Genomic DNA, 22,385 nt, shown 5'->3' with positions numbered 1-22,385 from the left:
CTCTACGAGTCTATTTGGGTCTCTATGAGTCTCTATGTATCTTTGTGAGTCTCTATGTATCTCTACGAGTCTCTATGTATCTCTGTGAGCCTCTATGTATCTCTACGAGTCTCTATGTATCTCTACGAGTCTATTTGGGTCTCTATGAGCCTCTATGTATCTCTGTGAGTCTCTATGCATCTCTACGAGTCTATTTGGGTCTCTATGAGTCTCTATGTATCTCTGTGAGTTTCTATGTATATCTACGAGTCTATATGTATCTCTACGAGTCTATGTGGGTCTCTATGAGTCTCTATGTATCTCTGTGAGTCTCTATGAGTCTCTATGAGTCTATTTCGGTCTCTATGAGTCTCTATGAATCTCTGTGAGTCTCTATGTATCTCTACGAGTCTATTTGGGTCTCTATGAGTCTTTATGAGTCTATGTGGGTCTGTATGTACCTCTACGAGTCTCTATTTATCTCTACGAGTCTCTATGTATCTCTATGAGTCTATTTGGGTCTCTTTGAGTCTCTATGTATCTCTGTGAGTCTCTATGTATCTCTACGAGTCTATTTGGGTCTCTATGTATCTCTATGTATCTCTGTGTATCTCTGTGAGTCTTTATGTATCTCTGTGAGTCTCTATGCATCTCTACGAGTCTATTTGGGTCTCTATGTATCTCTATGAGTCTGTGTATCTCTGTGTATCTTTGTGAGTCTCTATGTATCTCTACGAGTCTATTTGGGCCTCTATGTATCTCTATGTATCTACATGAATTTCTACGAGTCTCTATGTATCTCTACGAGTCTATTTGGGTCTCTATGTATCTCTACGAGTCTCTGTGTATCTCTGTGGCTTGCATGGCCACAATGGCACCGACTCTCATGGATGGGGGGAGCTGTCGTTTAGTTTTGGCGGGGTCACCGAAACCCCAGCGCCTTTCGTTGAGCGGGGCGTGGGTGGTCGTCGGGAGGGGGGTGGTGCGCCTTTAAGGCCGCGCGGTGCGTGCCGGGATGCGGTTGCCACGTTGCCTAGGGCCCAGCTGACGGGGTCGCCCCTCGTCACCTCCTCCTCTTCCTCCTCATCACCACCACCATCGTCCTCCTCCTCGTCGTCGTCGCTGTGGATGAACTGACGAGCGGGCAGGGAGTCTCTCCTCCGTGCGGGTGAGTGACTCCGCCCGCCCTGCCGGGAGTGGGGAGAGAGACGGCGGAGAGGGATCCCCTTTGGCCGCAAGGCCCTCTCTGGGCAAGGCCCCGCTCGTCGGGGAAGTGGCGGCGATGTTTATCTAAATCAAGTTTAAACGACGACAATAACAATAGTATTTTAACTTGTAAAGGGTCGTGATTATTGTGGGCGCCGGTGACGCCTAGATGCGTGACAGCGTTTGGTGAGCAGTCGCGGCACGTTGTGGTGTAACTTCATCCAGCAGTGGATTGGTCGTGGCTGATGGTTATTGATGGCTGGCGGGGTTGTTACATTCGTGGCATCCTGTGGATGGACTGTCCACCGTCATAGGAACGTAGAGTGCCTGCCAACCAGGACTGCCGAGGAAGATTTGAGAGTGGTGTGGGCGATTCGAGAGCGGAGTGGCTGATTTGAACAACGACTACAGCAGCTGAGTTGTGCGACTTTTCGCCTGTCACAAGTGGCGGTGCTCCGGATGGACTTATCCCCGCCATGAGATTGTGGAAGCTTTACCACACTGGATCAATGCAGCCCAGTGAGGATGAACACCGGCCAAAGGCCATTCATAGATAGACTTCGACTTCATCGTGTTCATTATTGATATGTCGGTACAAATGAAATGGGTATGAATGTGGTCCTCATGGAAAGAACGATGTTTTGTTAAGGAAACGGATTTACCGAGGCACCCTGCTCCTGAATTGCCCCGCTGTTTCGGGAACACTGCTCCGTATAAAATTTCGCCACGGCGGCGAGATGTTAACTACATCGCCAGGTGTACAGAAGGTCGCGTCGTGGTTTCGATCCCGACCCTGACGCCTGTATACTCGGAGCTTGCATGCTTCTCTTCGTGGTGGCGTGGATTTTTCTCCGGTTTTCCACCCTCCACATTTGGAATGGACATCATGCGTTGCGAGTATGTGGCTGCTGTACATGTCCACGTGATGAGAAGCTAATTTGTTGAGCTATCTATTGTGGCCAGGTCGCTCCTGAAAATGAGATGCATAGTTCAGTAGGGCCTTACCTGGTAAAATAAACCTACATTGTGGGGATCACAAAAAAGATCTCCAAAATCTTGAATAAACACAAGATCCAGGTCCGATTCAACACATTACATAAAATCCGTGATCTGGTTCCGTCTGTAAAAGATGTGATTCCGGACATACAGTACCCTGGCGTCTACAAACTAAGTTGCCTCTGTGGTAGTAGTTACATTGGAGAAATCAAACGCCATGTCTCGGACCGCATTCGTGAACACAAAGCAGACCTTAAACACGGTAGGACCAACACCTCGGCCGTGGCAGATCATTGTTATAATTCAGTAGGCTCACATGACATTGACTTCTCCAAGGCAGAGGTTCTTTGCAAGCCATCTGGCTACCATGAGAGATTCGTTCATGAGGCTATCCACATATACAAACACAGAGACAATTTCAACCGAGAAGATGGATTCTGGCTTAGCAATCATTGGAAGGATTTGATAAACCATTTCGGGTCTTAATTGATTGATCACATTTAAGGTGGCTTTCAGACCGCATCCATTATTTTTCGTCTCCCCCCTCCTCTTTTCGGAACATAGATGGACTCGTCCATCTGAATAACTGTCAAATCGCTCTCCGTGGTGCTAATGTAAAAAAACTTTACTTTTTTCAAATTTTCTTGATGTGGTTTTCACACCTGATGATGATTGCTTGTGTTGCAGTCGAAACGTCGTGAGAATTTTATTGTTTTCTATTTTTATTATTTTATTGTTTCCCTTATATGCGACTTTACCGAAAAAAACAATAATATGAATCCCTGCAGTCACGAAAGCTTTAAATAAAAAAAATAAACATTTTTTAGTTTTAGTGTATTGCATTAACAACGCACGTGTTAGTTTAAATAGATACTTTTTTTACTTTGTTCAAATATTGCTGAATGCAGTGAGTTTTTTTTGTTACAAATATTTATTTTATAAATCTGTTTTCATGAAGCCAAGACTCTACGTTATTGGTATTGCATTGCTCCTGTCACTATGAACTATGAATTGGGTATTACGATTACCTTTATGCAATGTAACACTCCTGTTACTGTGCTTTGCAGCGCTGTTTCATTATCGTGGGTGTAATTATAGTAGTTATTGCAGTACTGTTTAATTAATAGTACAGGTCACTTACACTCACGAGACACGGACATGTGGTTTCCAAAGTGCGAATTGCGGTGAGTGATTTTAACTTTACCTAAAGGCGTAGTTTTAAATACCTGAACAGGAGTACCATTTTTATTTCACCCACGTGTAACTTGGTATATGATTTGCACTCATGAAAAAACTGCTTTTGTGCAATTGGACCCGGTATATTTGTACAGCTGTTCCTAACCCTTGTAACTTTACCATTCAATGCATCCTTAACTATAACCAACGAAATAACTAACACCTTTCACAACTGTTCCAAACTTCAAACCTACCCTTAACACTAGTCCTAATTGGAGTGTGAATTCCTTGCTGTGGTATGCGTGTGCATTTTTCTCCGTTCGGCTTTCCAGCAGTTGTGTGTGCTGACGTGGTCTGTTGGAAGCGGACCCTGGCAGTGCAGCTCAATGAATTCCGTACAACTGATTGTCAAGGCAATACCATTTGGACTTTTATACCAATGCATCAGCATTGCTGTATATTTCAAGAGGCGGCTGTTATGGCAGTCGTCTTGGTTAACACACGATCCCTTGTATTTATCTATGTTGAACTTCTTTCGCACCGTACGTAGACAATGGCACTAATCGGAGGTGTGGGGAAGGATGACAAACTATGCACAGAAAAAAACAAGTTCTAAAGAAAGTAGATTAAAATTTAGATTTAAAAGTGCAAAGCTCCAGTGGCTTCCTAATGTCGGATTTAACTCTCCAGATTTAAAATGAGAAAAAGTTAAATGGAAATGTACGGCAAAAGTAGGCATTCAGCGAGTGGTGGTTTAATTAGGCATATATGCACGCTTACAAAGGGTGGAATATTAAGCATACAATAATAATTTCAGCTTGTCACGTGCAGTGTATTCGCTCGCTCAGGAAGACAGAGAACGTCTCCGCGCCTGGTATACGGGAGGGCGTGAGTTCGATCCTGACCCTGATGCATGCTTTCCCCATGGCCGTGTGGATTTTTCTCTGGGTTCTCCCGTGTTCCCCTCCACATTTAGAAACATGCGTTTACAACATTTCGCTTGCTATAAATGTTCACATTTTAAGCCACTTGGTTGAGCTATCATGTGTGGCCGGGTCGCTCCTGAATAGAGATGTATAGTTCAGGGGGCCTTATCTAGTAAAATAAAAGTAGTTCGTTTTAGGCTAGACTTTTAAGGCACAAGGAACCACAGACAAGCAGGAAGGCAGCAGCCAAGTAGAGAAACATTAACACATGCCCCCAAGCTCTGCGTTTTTCTACATATTAAGGTGTTGATCAGCCAAATAATTGCATGTTTAAATGTGAAATAAAATGCATGTATGCGAGGGGGCGACACTCTATGCAGATGGAATTGGTGAGGTTCACATTTCCTGTACTGCCTTCTCCTGGGAAGCCAGGCTATGGCACCTCGATGCTCATGGGAAGGGGGTTTCATGTGATCCACAAATCATCATCTCCACAGTGCTGGGTTACAGGTGTGCGCCACCACTCCTCTACATAAAGGATGTGCTGGTTTTTGATTTTCGCTTTACTGAGGAAGTAATAATATCAATTGGTGATCGTAGAGAATGAGTCGTAGGCTTGGCGGAGGGGCAGTTGAGGAGAAGCAGAGACCTGGGCTAAAGTGGAGATTTGAAGGAAGACATTGGTATATGGAGCCAAAGAGTCTGTGTGTGAAGGCTGTCAAAGTCGGCAAAGACGTCCGTTTTTATTCCGTATACACATACATGATTATTTTGTCCTGTAGAATAACTGGGCCATACCATAGCAATGTGGACTATCTACCACTGATTTAAAGATATCGTGACTGCAGTAATTCATATTCTTAGCTCTTTCGGTAAAGTCACGTTGAAGGGAAACAATAAAATAATAACATATATAAAACAATATATTTTATTATTTTATTGTTTCCCTTCAACGTGATTTTACCGAAAGAGCTAAGAATATATCTACCACTGGTTCAAGGATGCTATTAGGAGGTGAACACTTCCTATTGTCTGTTTGAGTAGGGGAACACACTCACCTGTACTGTAAACATGCACACACATGTGCCACTAATGATGAAATGTCATTCTGTTTTGTTGGAAAGCAATATATTCACTGTTGACTACAACTGAGTTGAATGAATCACTGGGTACAGCCGTGACCTGTAGGGTCATTATAATTATATGTCTATGTATACGCGCTGGAAAGACTTGCTGTGAAATGTCATGGTCCACGTACTCCACCCCAAGACCTCACCTCCCGAGCGGTGAATCACAGATCCGGGTTTTCTCGCAAGCTGGCGTGAGCACACCCAGTGTTTTTTTAAAAGTGGCGTTTTGTAATGCACCCCATGAAAAGTTTCCCTCTTCACCTGAACGTGTACAGCATAGGCAGTTAGAAACATCTATCAATGGACAACACATTATTTTATATACACTGATGTACTTTTATGTGTTTATTGTATTATATTTGTTAATCTATGTTATCCATTTCAGTTTTTTATGCACATTAAATATTTCCATAAAATCAGGCCTGGTGGTTAAAGCGCTTGCATCAATTTGAAGGTTATATTCTTAGCTCTTTCGGTAAAGTCACGTTGAAGGGAAACAATAAAATATATATTTTATTATTTGGAAGACCACTTTTGGATCCTGGAGGGATAAAAGTTTAGGTTGTCCCCTACCCAGGATTTGAACTCACAACCTTCAAATTTTGATTTAAAGCTTTCGTGACAGCAGTAATTCATATTCTTAGATCTTTCGGTAAAGTCACGTTGAAGGGAAACAATAAAATATATATTTTATTATTTGGAAGACCACTTTTGGATCCTGGAGGGATAAAAGTTTAGGTTGTCCCCTACCCAGGATTTGAACTCACAACCTTCAAATTTTGATTTAAAGCTTTCGTGACAGCAGTAATTCATATTCTTAGCTCTTTCGGTAAAGTCACGTTGAAGGGAAACAATAAAATAATAAAATATATATTTTCACGTTGAAGGGAAACAATAAAATAATAAAATATATATTTTATTGTTTCCCTTCAACGTGACTTTACCGAAAGAGCTAAGAATATGAATTACTGCTGTCACGAAAGCTTTAAATCAAAATTTGAAGGTTGTGAGTTCAAATCCTGGGTAGGGGGACAACCTAAACTTTTATCCCTCCAGGATCCAAAAGTGGTCTTCCTAGGGGTCGACTGGATCCATAGTGCCATCCACATGCAACTTCAGAAAGAGGTGCCATCTGCTTTGTGTTGAGTTCAAATGAAGCCACACGTGTGACTCTGCTTTGCACGTCCAGTGCAGGAGAAGGCGACCCAAAACATGCTCAACCGCATGTGGCCTTTGCTCAAGAATTGCACAGACTTGCCAGAACCACTCTTGGCATTTCTGCTCAGGGCGTCGATGAAAAGTATTGAAAGCAAAATGCACACAAGTCCACATATCGGTGGCAACAGCGTGCATTGTCGCCGTAGGAGGGGCTGCTGTGATACTCCACTGTTTGATCAGTTGTGCAAACAGTCGTGCAGCCATTTGTGAGTGAGAATGAGTGAAATTTCAAGTTTCGAGCCTCCTTTGCCCCACTTGAAGGGTTCTCAGAGGTAGATCTGTGGTCTCTGCTTCTGTGGGCTGTTCTCCTGCGTGAGATATTCGAATGGGCACATCGTCTCGTGGCACGATGGCGCTCGCACAATTGGGATGCAGTTGGGGGTCAAAGATTAAAAGGTAAAGTACAGTGAAACCTTGGATTGCGAGTAACTTGATCTGCGAGTGTTTTGCAAGACGAGCAAAATGTTTAAATAAATATTAATTTGATGAGCGAGGGTCTTGCAGTACGAGCAGTACGTATACGCTTTGTCTGCCGAGCGTCACGTGATCACAACTGATATACAAGTGTTCTTTGGTTCTTTCGGTAAAGTCACGTAGAATGAGAATAAAATAATAAATTGATAAAGTAAAATAACACAATATATAAAATAACACAATATTATTGTGTTATTTTATTTTATCAATTTATTATTTTATTCTCATTCTACGTGACTTTACCAAAAGAACCAAAGAAGATGAATCCTTGCAGTCACGAAAGCTTTAAATCGAAATGATATACGAGTGCTTTGATATATACGAGTGCTTTGGATTACAAACACGTTTCCGGAACGAATTATGGTCGCAATGCAAGGTTTTACTGTATTCTAATGGAAATTCAGGGTGAAGTGCCCTTAGTTGGGGTATGTTACTCAGGTCAGTGTGTGCATTTGACTGTTTTTCAGTTTTCTCCATTCTCCACAATGAAGCTGAAGGAGATAGACAGGACGGCCAACCAGGCGTGGAGCCCTGCGGCCCAGCACCCCATCTACCTGGCCACAGGTAAACACGCTCGCACCTCATCGCTACGCAGAGTTCCCAGACCGTGAGATCTGGGTTTGCGTTTGGTGGAAATGCCGTGGCGGCGCGCGCGCGTTTGGTTTTATGCTGCCGGCATTGCGCTGACGCCGCGGTGCCGCGCTTGCCGCGCCGCGTGCAGGAACCTCGGCGCAGCAGCTCGACGCCACTTTCAGCACCAATGCGGCTCTCGAGGTCTTTGAGCTGGACCTGGCGGACTCCTCCACGGATCTTAAGCTGCGCGGGACGCTCACCACGGAGAACAGGTATCGCACAGCGACGGCAGTACCCCTGGACCGGTCTCTCTGCCTTCTCTTCCGTCGGTCGTCGCATGGCGGCTGATGATGAGGCTAGGCTAACTTCTAACACGCCTTCCTTTCTCCCGTCATGGTGATTGCTTCCTGTAGACTTGCATGTTTCTCTAGATTGTAAGTTTTCGTGACTGCAATGATCCATACTCTTCGGTTCTTTCGGTAAAGTCACGTAGGTAAAAAATGAAAAATAAAGTCAACCAAATCACGACGTTTCGGAGGCAAAACAAGTTTCTGTCATCAGATGTAACTAGCACAGCAAAATTCCTTACACTGGGAATACACCTCTTGGATGGATGGCCTCACTTCTTGATCGTTCCACGTGGCAGTGAAAGGACATTGATGGTAAATTAGTTTGCTTCTATGTCCAAATCAAAAAAGGACTCAATTTTTGTTGATTATGTTTGGATGTATGTTGAACTTATTTCACACCGTACGTAGCCAAACGTGCTAATGATGGCTAGTCGTCTAGATCAGAATCCAGAATTTTATTGATTTTTTTATTTTAAATCGCTTAATCTGTGAGTTTCAGCCACGGGTCACCTCCTTATTTGCCCGACGTGTCCCGACACCCGGCTTCCTGGAACATAGAAGCTTCAATGTGGTTCTGTGCTCTCCACTTTTTAACAGCTCTTCAGTGAAACCCACTTGAGTTGCAGGATGGGTTGTGTGTGTGTGTGCGCCCAGCCCTGAGAGGGCTCTTCATTGACTGGCTTGTGCACGGATGTGTAAGGCCATCGGCAGTCACTTTGACACGTGCCACTTATGAATTGGTCAAAATTCATGCCGGAATTTTTTTTTTAAATGAAATTTTACACTTCACACTTTAAGGCGTCCTCTCTGGTGCTTCCCAGTGTTTGACCACCGGAAGAACGTTAAAAGAATGTAGCGATCACATTTACTGGAAATGTAATAAAAAGTCTTAAGTGTCTCCCTGCTTAATAATGGGGTTATCTTAATCTATTTTGGCAGCTTTAAACTATGAATACATTCATCCAGGTTCATCTGATCTTAGAAGCTAAGCAGGTTAGAGGCTGGTCAGTATCTGTTCGGAAATATTGGGTGTTGTTGGCTTGGACTGCAACTGACTAGGAGCTTGCAGTGCAGCAATGCATTTAATCCATCTTTGTGGGAGCTATATGTGTTATCGCTGTTCATGCAATGGGTTTCTCCGGGGACTCCGGTCTCCTACCACATGAAGCCAAGCACAAATTGAATTGACCAAAAATATCCCAATGCAGGACCCTCCTAAAAAAGCGTCCCGAGGCCCGGTTGACAATTTCCTGAGTAATTAAGGTATTTGAAACAGGGGCGGAGCAGGGGCGGCACAGTTTTGCGTGCGCTGTGCTGTGAACCTGGCAAACGGAGTTCGATGCCTGGCCACTGCCAACATCAGTGGTGAGAAATATCTCAACCGGTTTTGTTCCCCCCCCCCCCTTCACTCGCTTGCACTGACCAGCGTGGTGAAGTATGGTCAAGTAACACGCTTTACCCACCCGGCTTGGGGAGGCTCTCCTACACCAGTGGATAGTTGCTCGATCACAGCATTTTCCCTGACAGTCTGTTCGGGCTATACGGGGGGGGGGGGGGGGGAATCTTTCAAATTTTTGTTGGAAGTAAATTACGTGCGCGCGCACGCGCGACATATGCGCAGGTACCACAAGCTGGTGTGGGGGGCACCCCTGCCAGGCGAGGAGGGCGCCGGCGTGGTGGTGGGCGGCAGCGACAACGGTGTGCTCATCCTCTACGCGGCCGACAAGGTGCTGAGCGGCGACGCCGACGCAATCATCGGGGAGAACGACCGGCACACGGGGCCCGTGCGCGCCCTCGACTTCAACCCCTTCCAGGTAGCGTGACCGGAGAGCGCCCTCGGCACCGGGCGCTCGCGGGCGGTTGTTCTAAGCGTGCTTGTTTGTCCACGGTTATGTTCTGACCCTGGACAAAACGCACTCGAATGAGCCCGATCTTGACAGAGCTTGGCAGAGTTGAATAAGTAACAAATGGACACCTTGCGAAAGACTCGATGCAGAAGATCTCTGGCTTCGATCGTCATCAAAGGTTATGGGCACAAAGCATCTATGTATGTTGAACTTTTTTCGCACCACACAGAGCCAACCGTGCTAGTCGAGGTGCGGGGAAAGGACAACAAACTAAACACAAAAGCAGTTCTCGAGAAATTAGTTTTCAATCTAGATTTAAAGATGAATAGCTCTAGTGGCTTCCTAATATCGGAAGGAAGAGCATTCCAGACAGCCACAGAAACGCATCTGAAAACGTGCGATGCGATGACCATCTTTGTTCGATGGTTAGCCAAATAAAACAAAAATCCAATACACTGCGTCTGTACAAACCATGGCTAAAAACTCTCCGGTGTGCGACTGTGGTCACCCAAAACAGACCATGGAACACATAACGACTTGGTGCCCCATTCACAAATACGAAGGAGGCATCGCCGCAGCGATTCGCCACTCCGCAACTCCTGATGCAAATTTTCTGGCTCAACTCCCTCAATGTAAAATTATTTTTGATGCCTCTACATCTACAACAATCGTGTTGAGCCTGGATAGTGCTTGAATGAGTGACCACCATGCATCATCACGCTTTGTTATCCCCAGTTACAGTCCAGCTTGTGACCAAATTGACACCAGAATGTGCCCAATTTTATAATATTCCGGAAACTTGGCAGGGTTGTGTTTGACCAAGCATAAAGTAGTGTCAGAAAAATAAATTCTTGTACTGTTCCGTGATCTCACGTCCAATGCTGTTCGCCTTCGAACTGTACAGACCGCATAATCCCTTCTTTGTAGGCCAACCTTCTGGCCTCTGGTGCAAATGACTCGGAAATCTACATCTGGGACCTCAACAACTTTGGCACTCCCATGACCCCTGGCTCAAAGTCACAGGTGAGGCGTGTTCTCTGGCTCCTTACTGAAACGTCACGTATAAAGAAGGGTGACACGTGAAGGATATATTTTGCGACTCTCTCCTTGGAACATTTATGCTGAGTCATTGACGCTTGCCCCTTGAATTGAAAATCACGTGTAAATGTATAAATCTTCTATGTTTATTGTGATTGGTGATGTCGGTGCTATTCCTGCAGGGAAATTCAAATAAGAAATTGGTTGAGGGCCTTTTAATCAACTGGCTGCCATGGTTGCATTTTAGACGTTTAATGTGCACTCTATGGTGTCACATTTGTAAAACTCAATATCCCAGCAGACATAGCTATGTTAAACTTCTATTGTACAACTTTTCCTATAATCAAATGCTTTGCATGAATCATCAAAACAATTCTCTAATATTTTTTTGTAAATGTAAAAATCATTGCTGCATCCTTAAACTACATATGCAGAGTATAGTATAACACCAAATGCATTTAAAATAATACTAATGCGCATTTGCAAATGCTTGTTCCTGAAAATATTTGCTTTGGTGATGTAATAATTGACGATCTTTCTCTTTCTCGCCGACGCTCGTTCATAGATGCGAGAGGTAAGACGCGGACGCTTTTTTCACGTGATGATTTTCTGCTTTCCCTCCTTGTTACTAACATCCCCGAGGCCTGTCGGTCCCCTGTCTTCCTTCCTCCTGCGTACACGACGCCTTTGGCAGTGGGCGCTCTCCTCTGCTGCTTAAAGCTGACCGTATTTAATTGCGCATGCCAAGGTTTGCGGAGCGTTGTCGTGATTTATGCACTGCTCGACACTCCTGGCGACCTGTATTCTGTCCGTGACTATGCACATCGCCCGCTGAAGAAGTGAAATTGATATTGCCCCGTCATTCAATTTGACTAATTCAGCTGTGTGGCAATGTGGTTTACAGCGTGCAGCTCTCAATCACAAGGTTGCGAGTTTAAATCCTGGTTAGGGCCTGACTCAGCCCTTCATCCCCTTGAGGTCAACTAAACAGGTTCTGCTTTGTGGGATGTCATCTGTCTTTCGTTCTGTGGATAGACTCCCGCGCCATAGCGATGCAATTTCGGCCACTTGCTTGGAGCTGTAAACCTGTTTGACTTATTCCACTCACATGGTAGAGGGTGCAACCCTTCAGTATCAACACGGATGGGACATGGGTGGCCAGGCTGCGTGGTAATGACGCCACTGCCTCTTGTGTCCTTGTGTGTTGTGCTCACACGACTAGGTACTAACATCACTTGCCCTAACAGTCTGCAAGGTTCAATGGAAGACTTTTGTCTTTATATGTCCATAGGGATTTTAACTGTCTCTTTAAGGGGCTCAGATGGTCTAACTTAAGAGCTAATCCTGAACTGTATAATTAATAATAATAAACAATTTAGAATGGGAATATGTTTCGCGAATCGGACTTAATGTTCGATCGGGAACTCGGAGGTGGGTAGCCAGACTTTGTCATCACTTGTCAATATGAATATATATTTTTCCACGTTTTTCCTTCGTGCATGATGTGCGGGGTATGTATGTGTTTTGTGTGTAAAGCTCAATGGCGGAGCCAGGATTTTCAGGTAGAGGGTGCAACCCCTCCAGCAATGAAAAATGATAGAGGAGTTGTTAGTAAGTAAGGACTTGTAAGTAAGGACTTGTTAGTAAGTAAGGACGTGTTAGTAAGTAAGGACTTGTTAGTAAGTAAGGACTTGTTAGTGAGTGAGTTTTTAGTGAGTAAGGAGTTGTTAGTAAGTAAGGAGTTGTTAGTAAGTAAGGAGTTAGTAAGTAAGGAGTTGTTAGTAAGCACGGAGTTGTAAGTAAGTAAGGAGTTGTTAGTAAGTAAGGAGTTGTTAGTAAGGAGTTAGTAAGTAAGGAGTTGTTAGTAAGTAAGGGCTTGTCCCTTGCTTTTTATTCAACGCGTGTGCGACGATGGTACAGACATCGATCGAGGGTCAGATTCGAACCGCGATGTGTGATCGGCATCGCGCTCGCTGAAGGTGCTGATGCCTTCAGGGAAGTCGTGGACTCTGTATACGCAACTGCGCACAATTCTGTGAGTCACTTATAACTGCTTTGCCGTTGCTTATTGCCAATTATGGACTCAGACTATTGTTCTTGTCATCTCAGAGTCCCTGGCACGTACTAATATGCTAAACAGTGGCAGTGGGGGTCGAAAAATGCCGATTTGTTACTAATAAACCCCAATGATCCGATCGACATTAGGGATTTCGATCGGATCATTGAGGGGGCACGTGCCAACCCACCCCCCCACTGGCTCCGCCAGTGTTCATGCTACTTTGATGAAAGTTATAAGTGCTAAGCGCTCACAAAATAAAAAAAAGAGTTAAGATTTAAACGCTTGCTTATTACAGCCAAAACCTTTGGCTGGCAGATCATGTAGAAAGCCGTTATGGACAGTCTGCAGCACTGTAGACAGGTGTAGTTCACCCTCAAGGCTCATCAGCCTGCCATGTCCAGTTGAGAAGTTCACATTCGCTTCGTTCCAGGCCAAAATCTGTCAAGCAAGGTCTGCTCTTACAGTATTCCTCAATCTGGCTCGGGGTCTTAACCCTTGGTTGCCGATGTTTCAGTGCCGTACCCGTGCCCATCTCGGTGGGAAATACCGACCTGGTCTCGGGCCCCTCCTAGGTCGCCTTGGCTTTTGAATGAGTCTGGTGTGTGGTGTGTAAACAGCGGTACTGGGTAGACCAGGGGGCGGCAACCTGCGGCTCTGGAGCGGCTCTTTAAGGGCTGCATTGCGGCTTTTGAAATAGGTTTTTTTTTTCCGAATTAGAAAAAAAATGACTGCTCTTGTTATTTTTGTTGCCGACCCCTGACCCTGAGAGTCCGGTTTACCATGGGCAGGAGTCGGGCAACCTGCGGCTACGGAGCCGCATGCGGCTCTTTAAGGACTGCTCCATGATGTTGTTGTTTTATTGAGGACCACTGTCTCCTATTGACGTGCATTGCGGCTCTTTAAATATGGAGCTTTTTAACCGAATTCGAAAAGAATGGCTCTTCTTGTTCTGGCCTTCATAGGTGCTCGCTAACAGCACTTGGCACAAGAGTCTACGAAAGTTTCACGGAGGAGGGGGGGGGGGGAATTATTGTCATTGTGCGTGTGTGTGTGTGTGGACTGTGCGTAAGCTGGGACTGTAGATCCTCATAATGTGTGTGTCTGTGTGCGCGCGTGTAGCCGGCCGAGGATGTGGTGTGCGTGGCGTGGAACCGGCAGGTGCAGCACATCCTGGCGTCGGCCAGCCCCAGCGGCAAGGCGGTGGTATGGGACCTGCGTAAGAACGAGCCCATCATCAAAGTCAGCGACCACAGCAACCGCGTGAGTGTGGGTGAGGGTGGCGGAGCAAGCCCGGGGGTTCCCCTGGGTGTGCGGTTGATATCGGCGTGCCGATGCCCTCTGGGGGTTGTTTTGGTGCTCGATCGTTAGCGCGTGTTAACGTGGAATTGCCGAGTTCAAGTCTTGAGTGGAGAAGGCAGTGTCGCGATCATTCACACACAGGGTCAGTCAAGTAAATAACATTTTGTGAGTGGTCGGCAGTGGCCGTCGTGTGGAATAACTCGTGTCCTCCAAACTAATGTGGAATTCCCACCACTGGTCAGGACTAAAGTAGATGAGCCCCTCCCAATAGCTTTTCTTGAATAGCTAGATACTTTCATACTTGAATAATAACGGCGTTGGCAAGGAAACCTCGCCAAACTGGCACTGTACATCACGGTGAATTACAAATGACCCCATAAACCGCATGGTGGATTTTCAAATGGACTGTACATGTGCATTGAGTCAGCAGCCATCATAGATTATTGTGCGGCTCATCTCCCTGCCCATGCACCGCACTCACGCCACCGGCTTTCGCTCCTTATCCCCCCCACCTCCCCCGTGCCGCAGATGCGCTGCTCGGGCATGGCGTGGCACCCGGACGTGGCGACGCAACTCGTGGTGTCCTCCGAGGACGACCGCATGCCGGTCATCCAAATGTGGGACCTGCGCTTCGCCACGTCGCCCCTCAAGGTGCTCGAGAGTCACTCCAGGTACGCGACGGCACGCGCCCTGCCGCCCTCGCTGACGCCCGCTGCCCGTTCGGCCGAGTCAATCTCCCGCCACGTGTAAATGTGTGTCCGGAGGTTTCCCCTTCTTCCGTCGCCCTCTTCCACACAAACGTCTTCCACTCCTTTGGTCTTGACAATCACTTCACGTAGGCATGTGCATTTCTCCTTTAACTCCGCCTTGGTGTCGTCAATCCTCCTCGCTCCTGCCACATGGCATCGCAACGTCACCCATGGCCTCCCTTCTTTGTTACACATCCAAACCAGATCATTCGAACCTAGACGGTCACTTCATCGCACGCTTTCAGATGCCCTTCTGCGGCCATCTCGAACGCTCTTCCGATATTAGGAAGGCACTGGAGCTATGCACTTTTAAATCATCCACTTATTTCTTTAGAACTGCTTTTTGTGTTTAGTTTGTTGTCCTTCCCTGCACCTCCGATTAGCATGGCTGGCTACGTACGGTGCGAAAGAAGTTCAACATGCATACGTACAACTCTGCATCCCATTGCGCAAAGTGTCCTGCTGGCTGAGCTTCGTAGGTTTTTTGGTCTCTGGTCATAGGATTTCCTCAAGTTCATGTCTGCGTTGAGGGCTATTCGTGTGACTGGATTGCGCTTGTAGCTAATGCAGTGAAACCCCTGGCTAGCTGGATCCTGGCCAGCCGGATTTTACATTTAGATGCACTGGGTCGTCTAATAAATAATTACAAGAATATAGTCAAATAATCACGTAATTTGCATACTATGTAATTTAGATTAGACAATGGAATGCAACGTATACTCAAATGCACTAGAACGCATTTAATTAGATGTTATTTCTATAATTTGTATATTTAGTGCACTTGCGGTAATACATTAGTGGCCTGGAGGGGCGATAGGGGAGGGGCGTTGGGGGGGGATGGTGGGGGCTGACTGACGTGCTACTGTACAGCACACAACACACCTGTGTTGTGTTTAATACTCCGCACACACTACACATGCTAAAAGATGTATTGCATAGTTACACGGGTACTGTGTGGCACACGGGGGATGTTGTTGGCTTTCACATTGATTTTTATTGAAAAATCAATGTGCGTCGTGTTCGCGCAGGGGAATTCTGGCCATCGCCTGGTGCCAGGCGGACCCGGAGCTGCTGCTCAGCTGTGCCAAAGACAACCGGATCCTGTGCTGGAACCCCAACACCGGCGAGGTGAGCAACCACACATCCACCGCCACTTCACCGGAGCCACTCTCACTGCCGAGTTCAGCTGGCTGGCTTGGTGGTGCTGTAGTGGTGTAGCGACCGATATTAATAGGGGTGAGTGTGAATAAAATAAAACTGTATACTTAGACAATTGTTTTAATTTTTCCAGGTAAGGCGCACTGAGCTGTAGAGCTCTTTTTCAGAAGCCACCTGGCGACAGGTGACAGCTCAACGAAGTGGTTTGTGTAAATTTAAAGCAGCCAAATAGTCTAAATCCTCTCGACGACAGGAAGAACGTGCAAACTCCAGATATACAGTCGTCAGGATTGGGATCGATCTAAAGCATGAGTGTTGAATGTTAGGCAGATGGGATAGATATAAACTGGATGGAAATATGTCAATAATTAACAGAGAAGTGCCAGGTGGGGAAGAACAATAGTGCAGGTAGTTGGGAGGTATATAAAAAGGAGAAGGTTGGAGGGGTTCTGAGGTTTGGAACGGGAATGTGGGAAGGTGTGGTGGAGATGAGCTGCTAGCAGAGGGTCAGGGAAGGTGGTGTGTTGCTGACACATGTGAAGTTGCACACTCTTACAGCTTCCAGTTGATTCCCTTTGGGAGAGCACTCCTCTGCCGCCTCTCTTTCCTGAAACTGCTTCCTCCAGCTGACATGTCTGAGAACGCGTCCATTGAGGAGATGAAGCAATGATATTAACTCGCATCTAGCAGCGAGATGGATTGTTGCATCTAGCTCCTACACGCGAGCTGATTTCACCCAGTCTTTCACCATTATATCAGATTTATTTGGATCATGACTGATGACTTTGTCACACTGCGCTGGCTGAGTCATGTAGCCTACATTCGCAGCCACCGCATGCTCAAGCAGCTTCTGTTCGGCCGGATAGATGGGGCTAAACGGGCGCAGCATGGGCTGGAGAATATATAGACTGATGTGGTACAGAAGGATGTGGAGTTGATTGAACTTCCCAGTGACTGATACCAGCAGTGTCAAGATCGGCTTCTGTGGAGGAGGTTCATGAAGGACGCTGTTGGAGAGTTGGAAGCAGTCGCTCTCCAACAACAACGGGGGGCAAAGGAGCAATGCTCTCAACAACGAGCACAGTGCCGGGCAGCTAAAGCGCAGAGAATTGGCACAGTGGGGAGCACAGTTTGGTGCATCTGGCAACCATCTCAGTCAACCCATAGCACCTGGCTCTGTTCCGTGACGTCCTGGCAGCGAGCCTCCGACACTTCGCGTGGCCTCAAAGCGCACCTAGTGTGGCACGAGCACCGTGGTCATGTCACCGCCACTTAGTGGCGAACGGCGGTTGTTGGTGTTGTCGTCGTTGACCCCGACCGTGTCTCAACGCAGGTGGTGTACGAGCTGCCCACCAGCACGCAATGGTGCTTCGACATCCAGTGGTGTCCGCGCAACCCCGCCCTGCTGTCGGCCGCCTCCTTCGACGGCCGCATCGGCATCTACTCGGTGATGGGTGGCAGCATGGCCGCCCAGACACAGAGCCAGGCAGACAAGGTATACCTCGGTCGCTCAGCCCGTGTGCCCAATTTATCGCCTGCTGCTTTGGAGTGCCGGCGCCAAAGCGGGGTGGGTCTTGGATAGCGTTTGTATGGGCACAAAGCGGGCGTAACAGGTGTTGTAAGCTGCGGAGTTGTACCTGTAAAACTAATTGGAATGCAATGCATTTAAAATGATTGTACATTTTTACATTTCTATGATTTAATTTGGAACCACTTCCGTATTTGTCTGCTTTATTTGATTCGAAAATATATTTACGATTGACACATGTTTGGTCATTCGTGTCTGATATTTAAAAATTCTGTATTTTTTCTGTGGTCTGCAACCCTGCCTCACTGTCCCTGCCTTGACTACTTGCGTCCCGCTTGTGTCCGGCTCATCGCTCTGATACGGCCTGAGCGGGCCACCACCTCCGCCATCCCATTTAATCACAGGCGGCCGCCCGGATCCGCGCCCAGGATTTCCGCGATGCCAGCAGACCATGCAACGTCTAACGACGCCATGCCCCATCCACGTACGGAGGAGACATCACAGCGATACACTCCGCTGCTCCTGACGTGAATGTGAAATTGTGGTTGTTCTGCATCAGCCGTACCGAAAGAAGAATGAGAAGCGATACCAGCTGAGCACTCCGATCTCCAAAACCACCCGGCGAGCCGCCACGCCATATATCTGTAAACCTTCAACTAACCGCCCCTCCGCCTTCCCTGTCCAGATCTCGTCGTCGTTTGGGAACCTGGATCCGTTTGGCACGGGGCAACCGCTGCCGCCGCTGCAGCTGCCACCGCAGTCTCCGACAACGCAGAGCACCTTCATCCCGCCGCTCAAGAGGCCCCCGCGTTGGATCCGCCGCCCTGTGGGTGCCTGCTTCGCCGTGAGTTTCTCCGCTGCTTCCCCCGGGCGCCATTGCGAATGAGCGGTCGTTCGCATTCGATTTTGCTCTTCCGCATTACGACTTCACGTGGGTACGTGTGTACGTTGAGCTTCTTTCGCACCGTGACGTGCCAGTGGGAGAGGTGCGGGGTTAACACGTTCGCGAATGCCATCGGACGGTGTGCGACGAGGGCGTTGGCTGACAACGGGCCCCTTTTCGAAAGGTCTTCCCCAGCGGGTGGATTGAAAGCCTCGGTTGAAAGAGGTGGCCGAGTGATGCGGCGGTGCTCACGTGGCCTCCTGAATGTTCGTTTGTGTTCTCTTCCTCTCCCCTCGCAGTTTGGGGGAAAGCTTGTCACGTTCGGCAGCGAGAAGGCAGCTCCGGCCGGGAGCGTGGCTGGGCCGCGGCAGGTGTTTGTCAGCCAGGTGAGATAGGGGCTTTGTTGTCCGGCCAGACAGTGGCTTTACCTGGTCAAGGTGTGGATAACAGAGAGCAAATCGAGATGATTGTATGCAAGAGAGCGGAATTAATGGTCAGAAGGAAGTAAAATGCATTTTTCATATGTTCGTGTTGGCACCTTGTCGTCCATGACATTGGCATCGTTCATCAGATGCCTTTAGCTTATGGGTTTGATGGCAGATCACGTCGGCACGACCAGCCGTGTAACCACGTGTCGATTCGTCGATTAACGTCAACTCTTATATTCAACGGCGCGCGCGTGGGATATGCACGGCTCGCCAGTGACGCCACGCCCGTTTTCGTGGATGCCCCCCGCCCCCCCCCCCCCCTCCTGGCTCTCCCCGGCCGCGTGCGCAGGTGGTGACCGAGACGGCTCTGCTGCGCCGCTCCGACGAGCTGCAGGGGGCGCTGCGCTCCGGCCGCTGCCTCGACTACTGCGTGGCGCGTGCCGCCGCAGCACACAACGACTTTGAGAGGAGCGTCTGGAATTTCCTCAAGGTGCTCGCCGGAGCCCCGCTGCCGCCTTCCTTGGGGGTTTGGCCGCACGTCGCTTGATAGGAGCGCCCCCCCCCCCCTCCCCCAGAGTTTGGGGAAATTATTGACGCGAGTTCGGGCCGACTTTCTGCTTGTGTTGTAGGAAAACTGCGTTCGTTAAAAATTGTGCAGTGTTTTGAGATGCAGTTTGCATGAATGACGCCGGATAAAATAAGTTTGTTGTAATGGGGAATGGCAGTGTAAATTTATAATCTGTTTTGATTGTTTATATTGGTTAAAAGCCGGGCAGCATAGTTGATTTTGGAACAAATTATCCGGTGATGCTGCATTGGAAGTGGCGCTCGCAAGCACAATGAACAGAAATATTCAACACTTTCTTCAAGAACACCGTGGCCTTAAAAGAACAGAATAGATGTTATTGTTTTATATTTTTATTATTTTATTGTTTCCCTTCTACGTGACTTTACTGAAAGAACCAAGAATATAATTGATGTAATAAGCGACGTTTCAGGCAATTTCCCATTCTTCATAGCGCACCGCATCCTATGAAGAAGGCCCATTTCCCGAAACGTCGCATATTATATCTTGCTACTTTTATGCCCACGGTGTTATTAACGAATGTGACTTTTTTTTCATTCTGGAACTAAGTTTTCAGTGTGTGGTACCTATCATGGCATATTAATTGGAAACATATGTTCTGGCTAAGGAACACAGTCTGAAAAGTATTCAAAGAAGTATGGAGTTATTACATTCAGAATAACATAACATGCTGGGAAATGCATTGGAGAGGCAGAAAGAGAGATGCGTGGTTCAGAGAAAAATCGCACAAGAGAGATGATTAACTGATAACCCTTTCCCGTTTCGAGACGTCTGCAAGTTGCAGAATGGGTCCCATTCACCGCCGAATCTCGGAACGGCGCAAGCGGTTCACGCAAATTTTACTTGGGAGAGGTGTGGCGCCGCTGTTTTTAAAGACATTGTACTCACCGCGGAGAACCGTAGCGACACGACCGCCACACTCTATGAAAGCTGGCGCCAAACTGCCACACGCCCTTCCCCGCCTGTCCCTTTACTTCCGGAATCGGAAGAAAAACTGAACTGGAAAGGGGTGAAGTACAGGAAGCGTGCTTGAGGGGAGTGCATGTCACAAGACGGCTTTGATGTCCGGTGGACTCGCCTGGTGACCACGTGGCAACCGAAGGAGAGAGTGCTCCCGATAGGACGACCGTCTTTGGCTTGCGACTTGGATATTGGTGGTAAAGCACACGGCCGGACTGGCGGGTGAATCCCAGCAGTGATGTTTGTGTTGTTGTTGTTGTTGTTCAGGTTAATTTTGAGCAGGAGCCACGCACGCACTGCCTGAAGCTGCTGGGGTACAGTGCGGATGAGCTCGACGCCAAGGTGCACAGTCCACACCTTCGCCTGGCACTTGGCTCCAGCATTGTTCACTAATAGAGTAGAAGCTGCACATGAGTTCTGCTACAAGCAACACATGCTTACATTGCACTGGTATAAGCAACACATTATAATCACATTAGACTGGTATAAGCCACACATCACATTACACTGGTATAAGCAACACGTTCTCACAGACTGAAATAATCAACACAATCTCACATTAAACTGACATAAGCAACACATCACATTAGACTGGTATAAGCAACACGTGCTGACACTAAATTGGCGCGGGGAAGGCAAAGATCAACTTCTGATACATTGCACGCTACTCTAATGCTCAAAATATGCACTCCTGGACTTGCTCCCAAGAGGTTGTGCTCATACCCAGCCTCACCGTGGTACTGATCTCATTCCGTGAGAGCCCATTGCGTTCCTTTGTCTCTTGTGTGTTGGAGGTACAGTCAAATGCAAAAATATATATAATATATATGCGAGGGCTGTACTGAAGGGATTCACCCGATGGTGGCTTGTGACAGATTTCAGCTATCCTGAGAGAGGAGACGAGCCCTGACCCTGACCAGAATGCAACGGAAGGTAGCGTCAAGGTACGTACGGAGTGGCTCCCCCCGAGGTCATCGGCTCAAGTCACACACGACCCGTCACAGGGACCTATGTATAATGTATAAGCTTGTGTCTGTGTTACTGTGACTTGTACATGAACAGCGCTTTGTCAGTCCACGGTCACTCAGAATCTGAATATGTATTTATACTAGAGGATTCCGGTGAGCTGTAAAGCTCTTTTTTTGTGGACAGATATCCAGGTCGGAACGTTGCAACAATAAATAAATAAATAAAACACGAGAGGAATGCACAGTATGGGAAAGGTAAACTAATCACTTCAACACAAAATATACAAATAAAACTCAACTACTTATACCATTGGAACCTCCTTTGCCAGTAGCAAAATATGATAATAGTTTCTTTACCCTTTTATCTGGCAACAAAACTGACACCTTTTTTACAAGGAGTCATGTTTGCATTGACCACAATAATCTTTGGTTCTATTGGGTAAAGTCACGTAGGTGAAAATAAAATAACAAAAAATCACGACGTTTCGGCCACATCATGATGAAGGCCGCTTGTGTTGTGGCCGCAACGTCGTGATTTTTTGTTATTTTATTTTCACCTACGTGACTTTACCCAATAGAACCAAAGAGTATGGATGCTAGCAGTCACGAAAGCTTTAAATCTAGAATTGACCACAATACCTGCCGTCGGAATGCAAACAAAAAACATAACTTTGATAATGTATTGCCACTTTCCTTGAAATTGATTGGTCCACACCCGAGACAGCTTTCCTTAGAGCCGCCATCTGGTCCAACACCACGTGAGACTCGCCTCTAAGGAAAGCGCCTTTTGGTGTCTTCTGGTCCAACACCATGTGAGACTCGCCCCTAAGGAAAGCGCCTTTTGGCGTCTTCTG

General features: G+C 47.1%; 1 protein-coding gene across 2 annotated transcripts in view; it reads left to right on the top strand.

Moving 5' to 3' along the window:
• The first annotated feature begins 964 nt into the window (after nucleotides 1-964).
• The window catches only part of LOC116950995 (protein transport protein Sec31A-like), a 46,887-nt gene continuing 25,466 nt past the window's right edge, over nucleotides 965-22,385 (top strand). Inside the window, exons 1-14 of one of the 2 annotated variants that reach the window (XM_076073389.1) lie at nucleotides 965-1,147; nucleotides 7,573-7,669; nucleotides 7,827-7,950; nucleotides 9,650-9,842; nucleotides 10,803-10,898; nucleotides 14,092-14,232; nucleotides 14,800-14,942; nucleotides 16,049-16,148; nucleotides 17,512-17,673; nucleotides 18,392-18,550; nucleotides 18,889-18,975; nucleotides 19,367-19,507; nucleotides 20,831-20,905; nucleotides 21,439-21,507. In XM_076073389.1, coding sequence (XP_075929504.1) covers nucleotides 7,591-7,669; nucleotides 7,827-7,950; nucleotides 9,650-9,842; nucleotides 10,803-10,898; nucleotides 14,092-14,232; nucleotides 14,800-14,942; nucleotides 16,049-16,148; nucleotides 17,512-17,673; nucleotides 18,392-18,550; nucleotides 18,889-18,975; nucleotides 19,367-19,507; nucleotides 20,831-20,905; nucleotides 21,439-21,507 — 1,569 coding nt within the window. In that variant the 5' untranslated portion in view covers nucleotides 965-1,147; nucleotides 7,573-7,590. The remainder of the gene's footprint in view (nucleotides 1,148-7,572; nucleotides 7,670-7,826; nucleotides 7,951-9,649; nucleotides 9,843-10,802; nucleotides 10,899-14,091; nucleotides 14,233-14,799; nucleotides 14,943-16,048; nucleotides 16,149-17,511; nucleotides 17,674-18,391; nucleotides 18,551-18,888; nucleotides 18,976-19,366; nucleotides 19,508-20,830; nucleotides 20,906-21,438; nucleotides 21,508-22,385) is intronic. The other variant, XM_032969253.2, reaches the window with a different exon arrangement.

The sequence above is a fragment of the Petromyzon marinus genome, chromosome 41 (assembly GCF_048934315.1).
Source record: "Petromyzon marinus isolate PM22_M1 ecotype Great Lakes invasive population chromosome 41, UKy_Petmar_22M1.pri1.0, whole genome shotgun sequence".
Taxonomy (NCBI): domain Eukaryota; kingdom Metazoa; phylum Chordata; class Hyperoartia; order Petromyzontiformes; family Petromyzontidae; genus Petromyzon; species Petromyzon marinus.
Note: the sequence above shows the minus strand (reverse complement) of the source record. Positions and strands in the feature narration are given on the sequence as shown.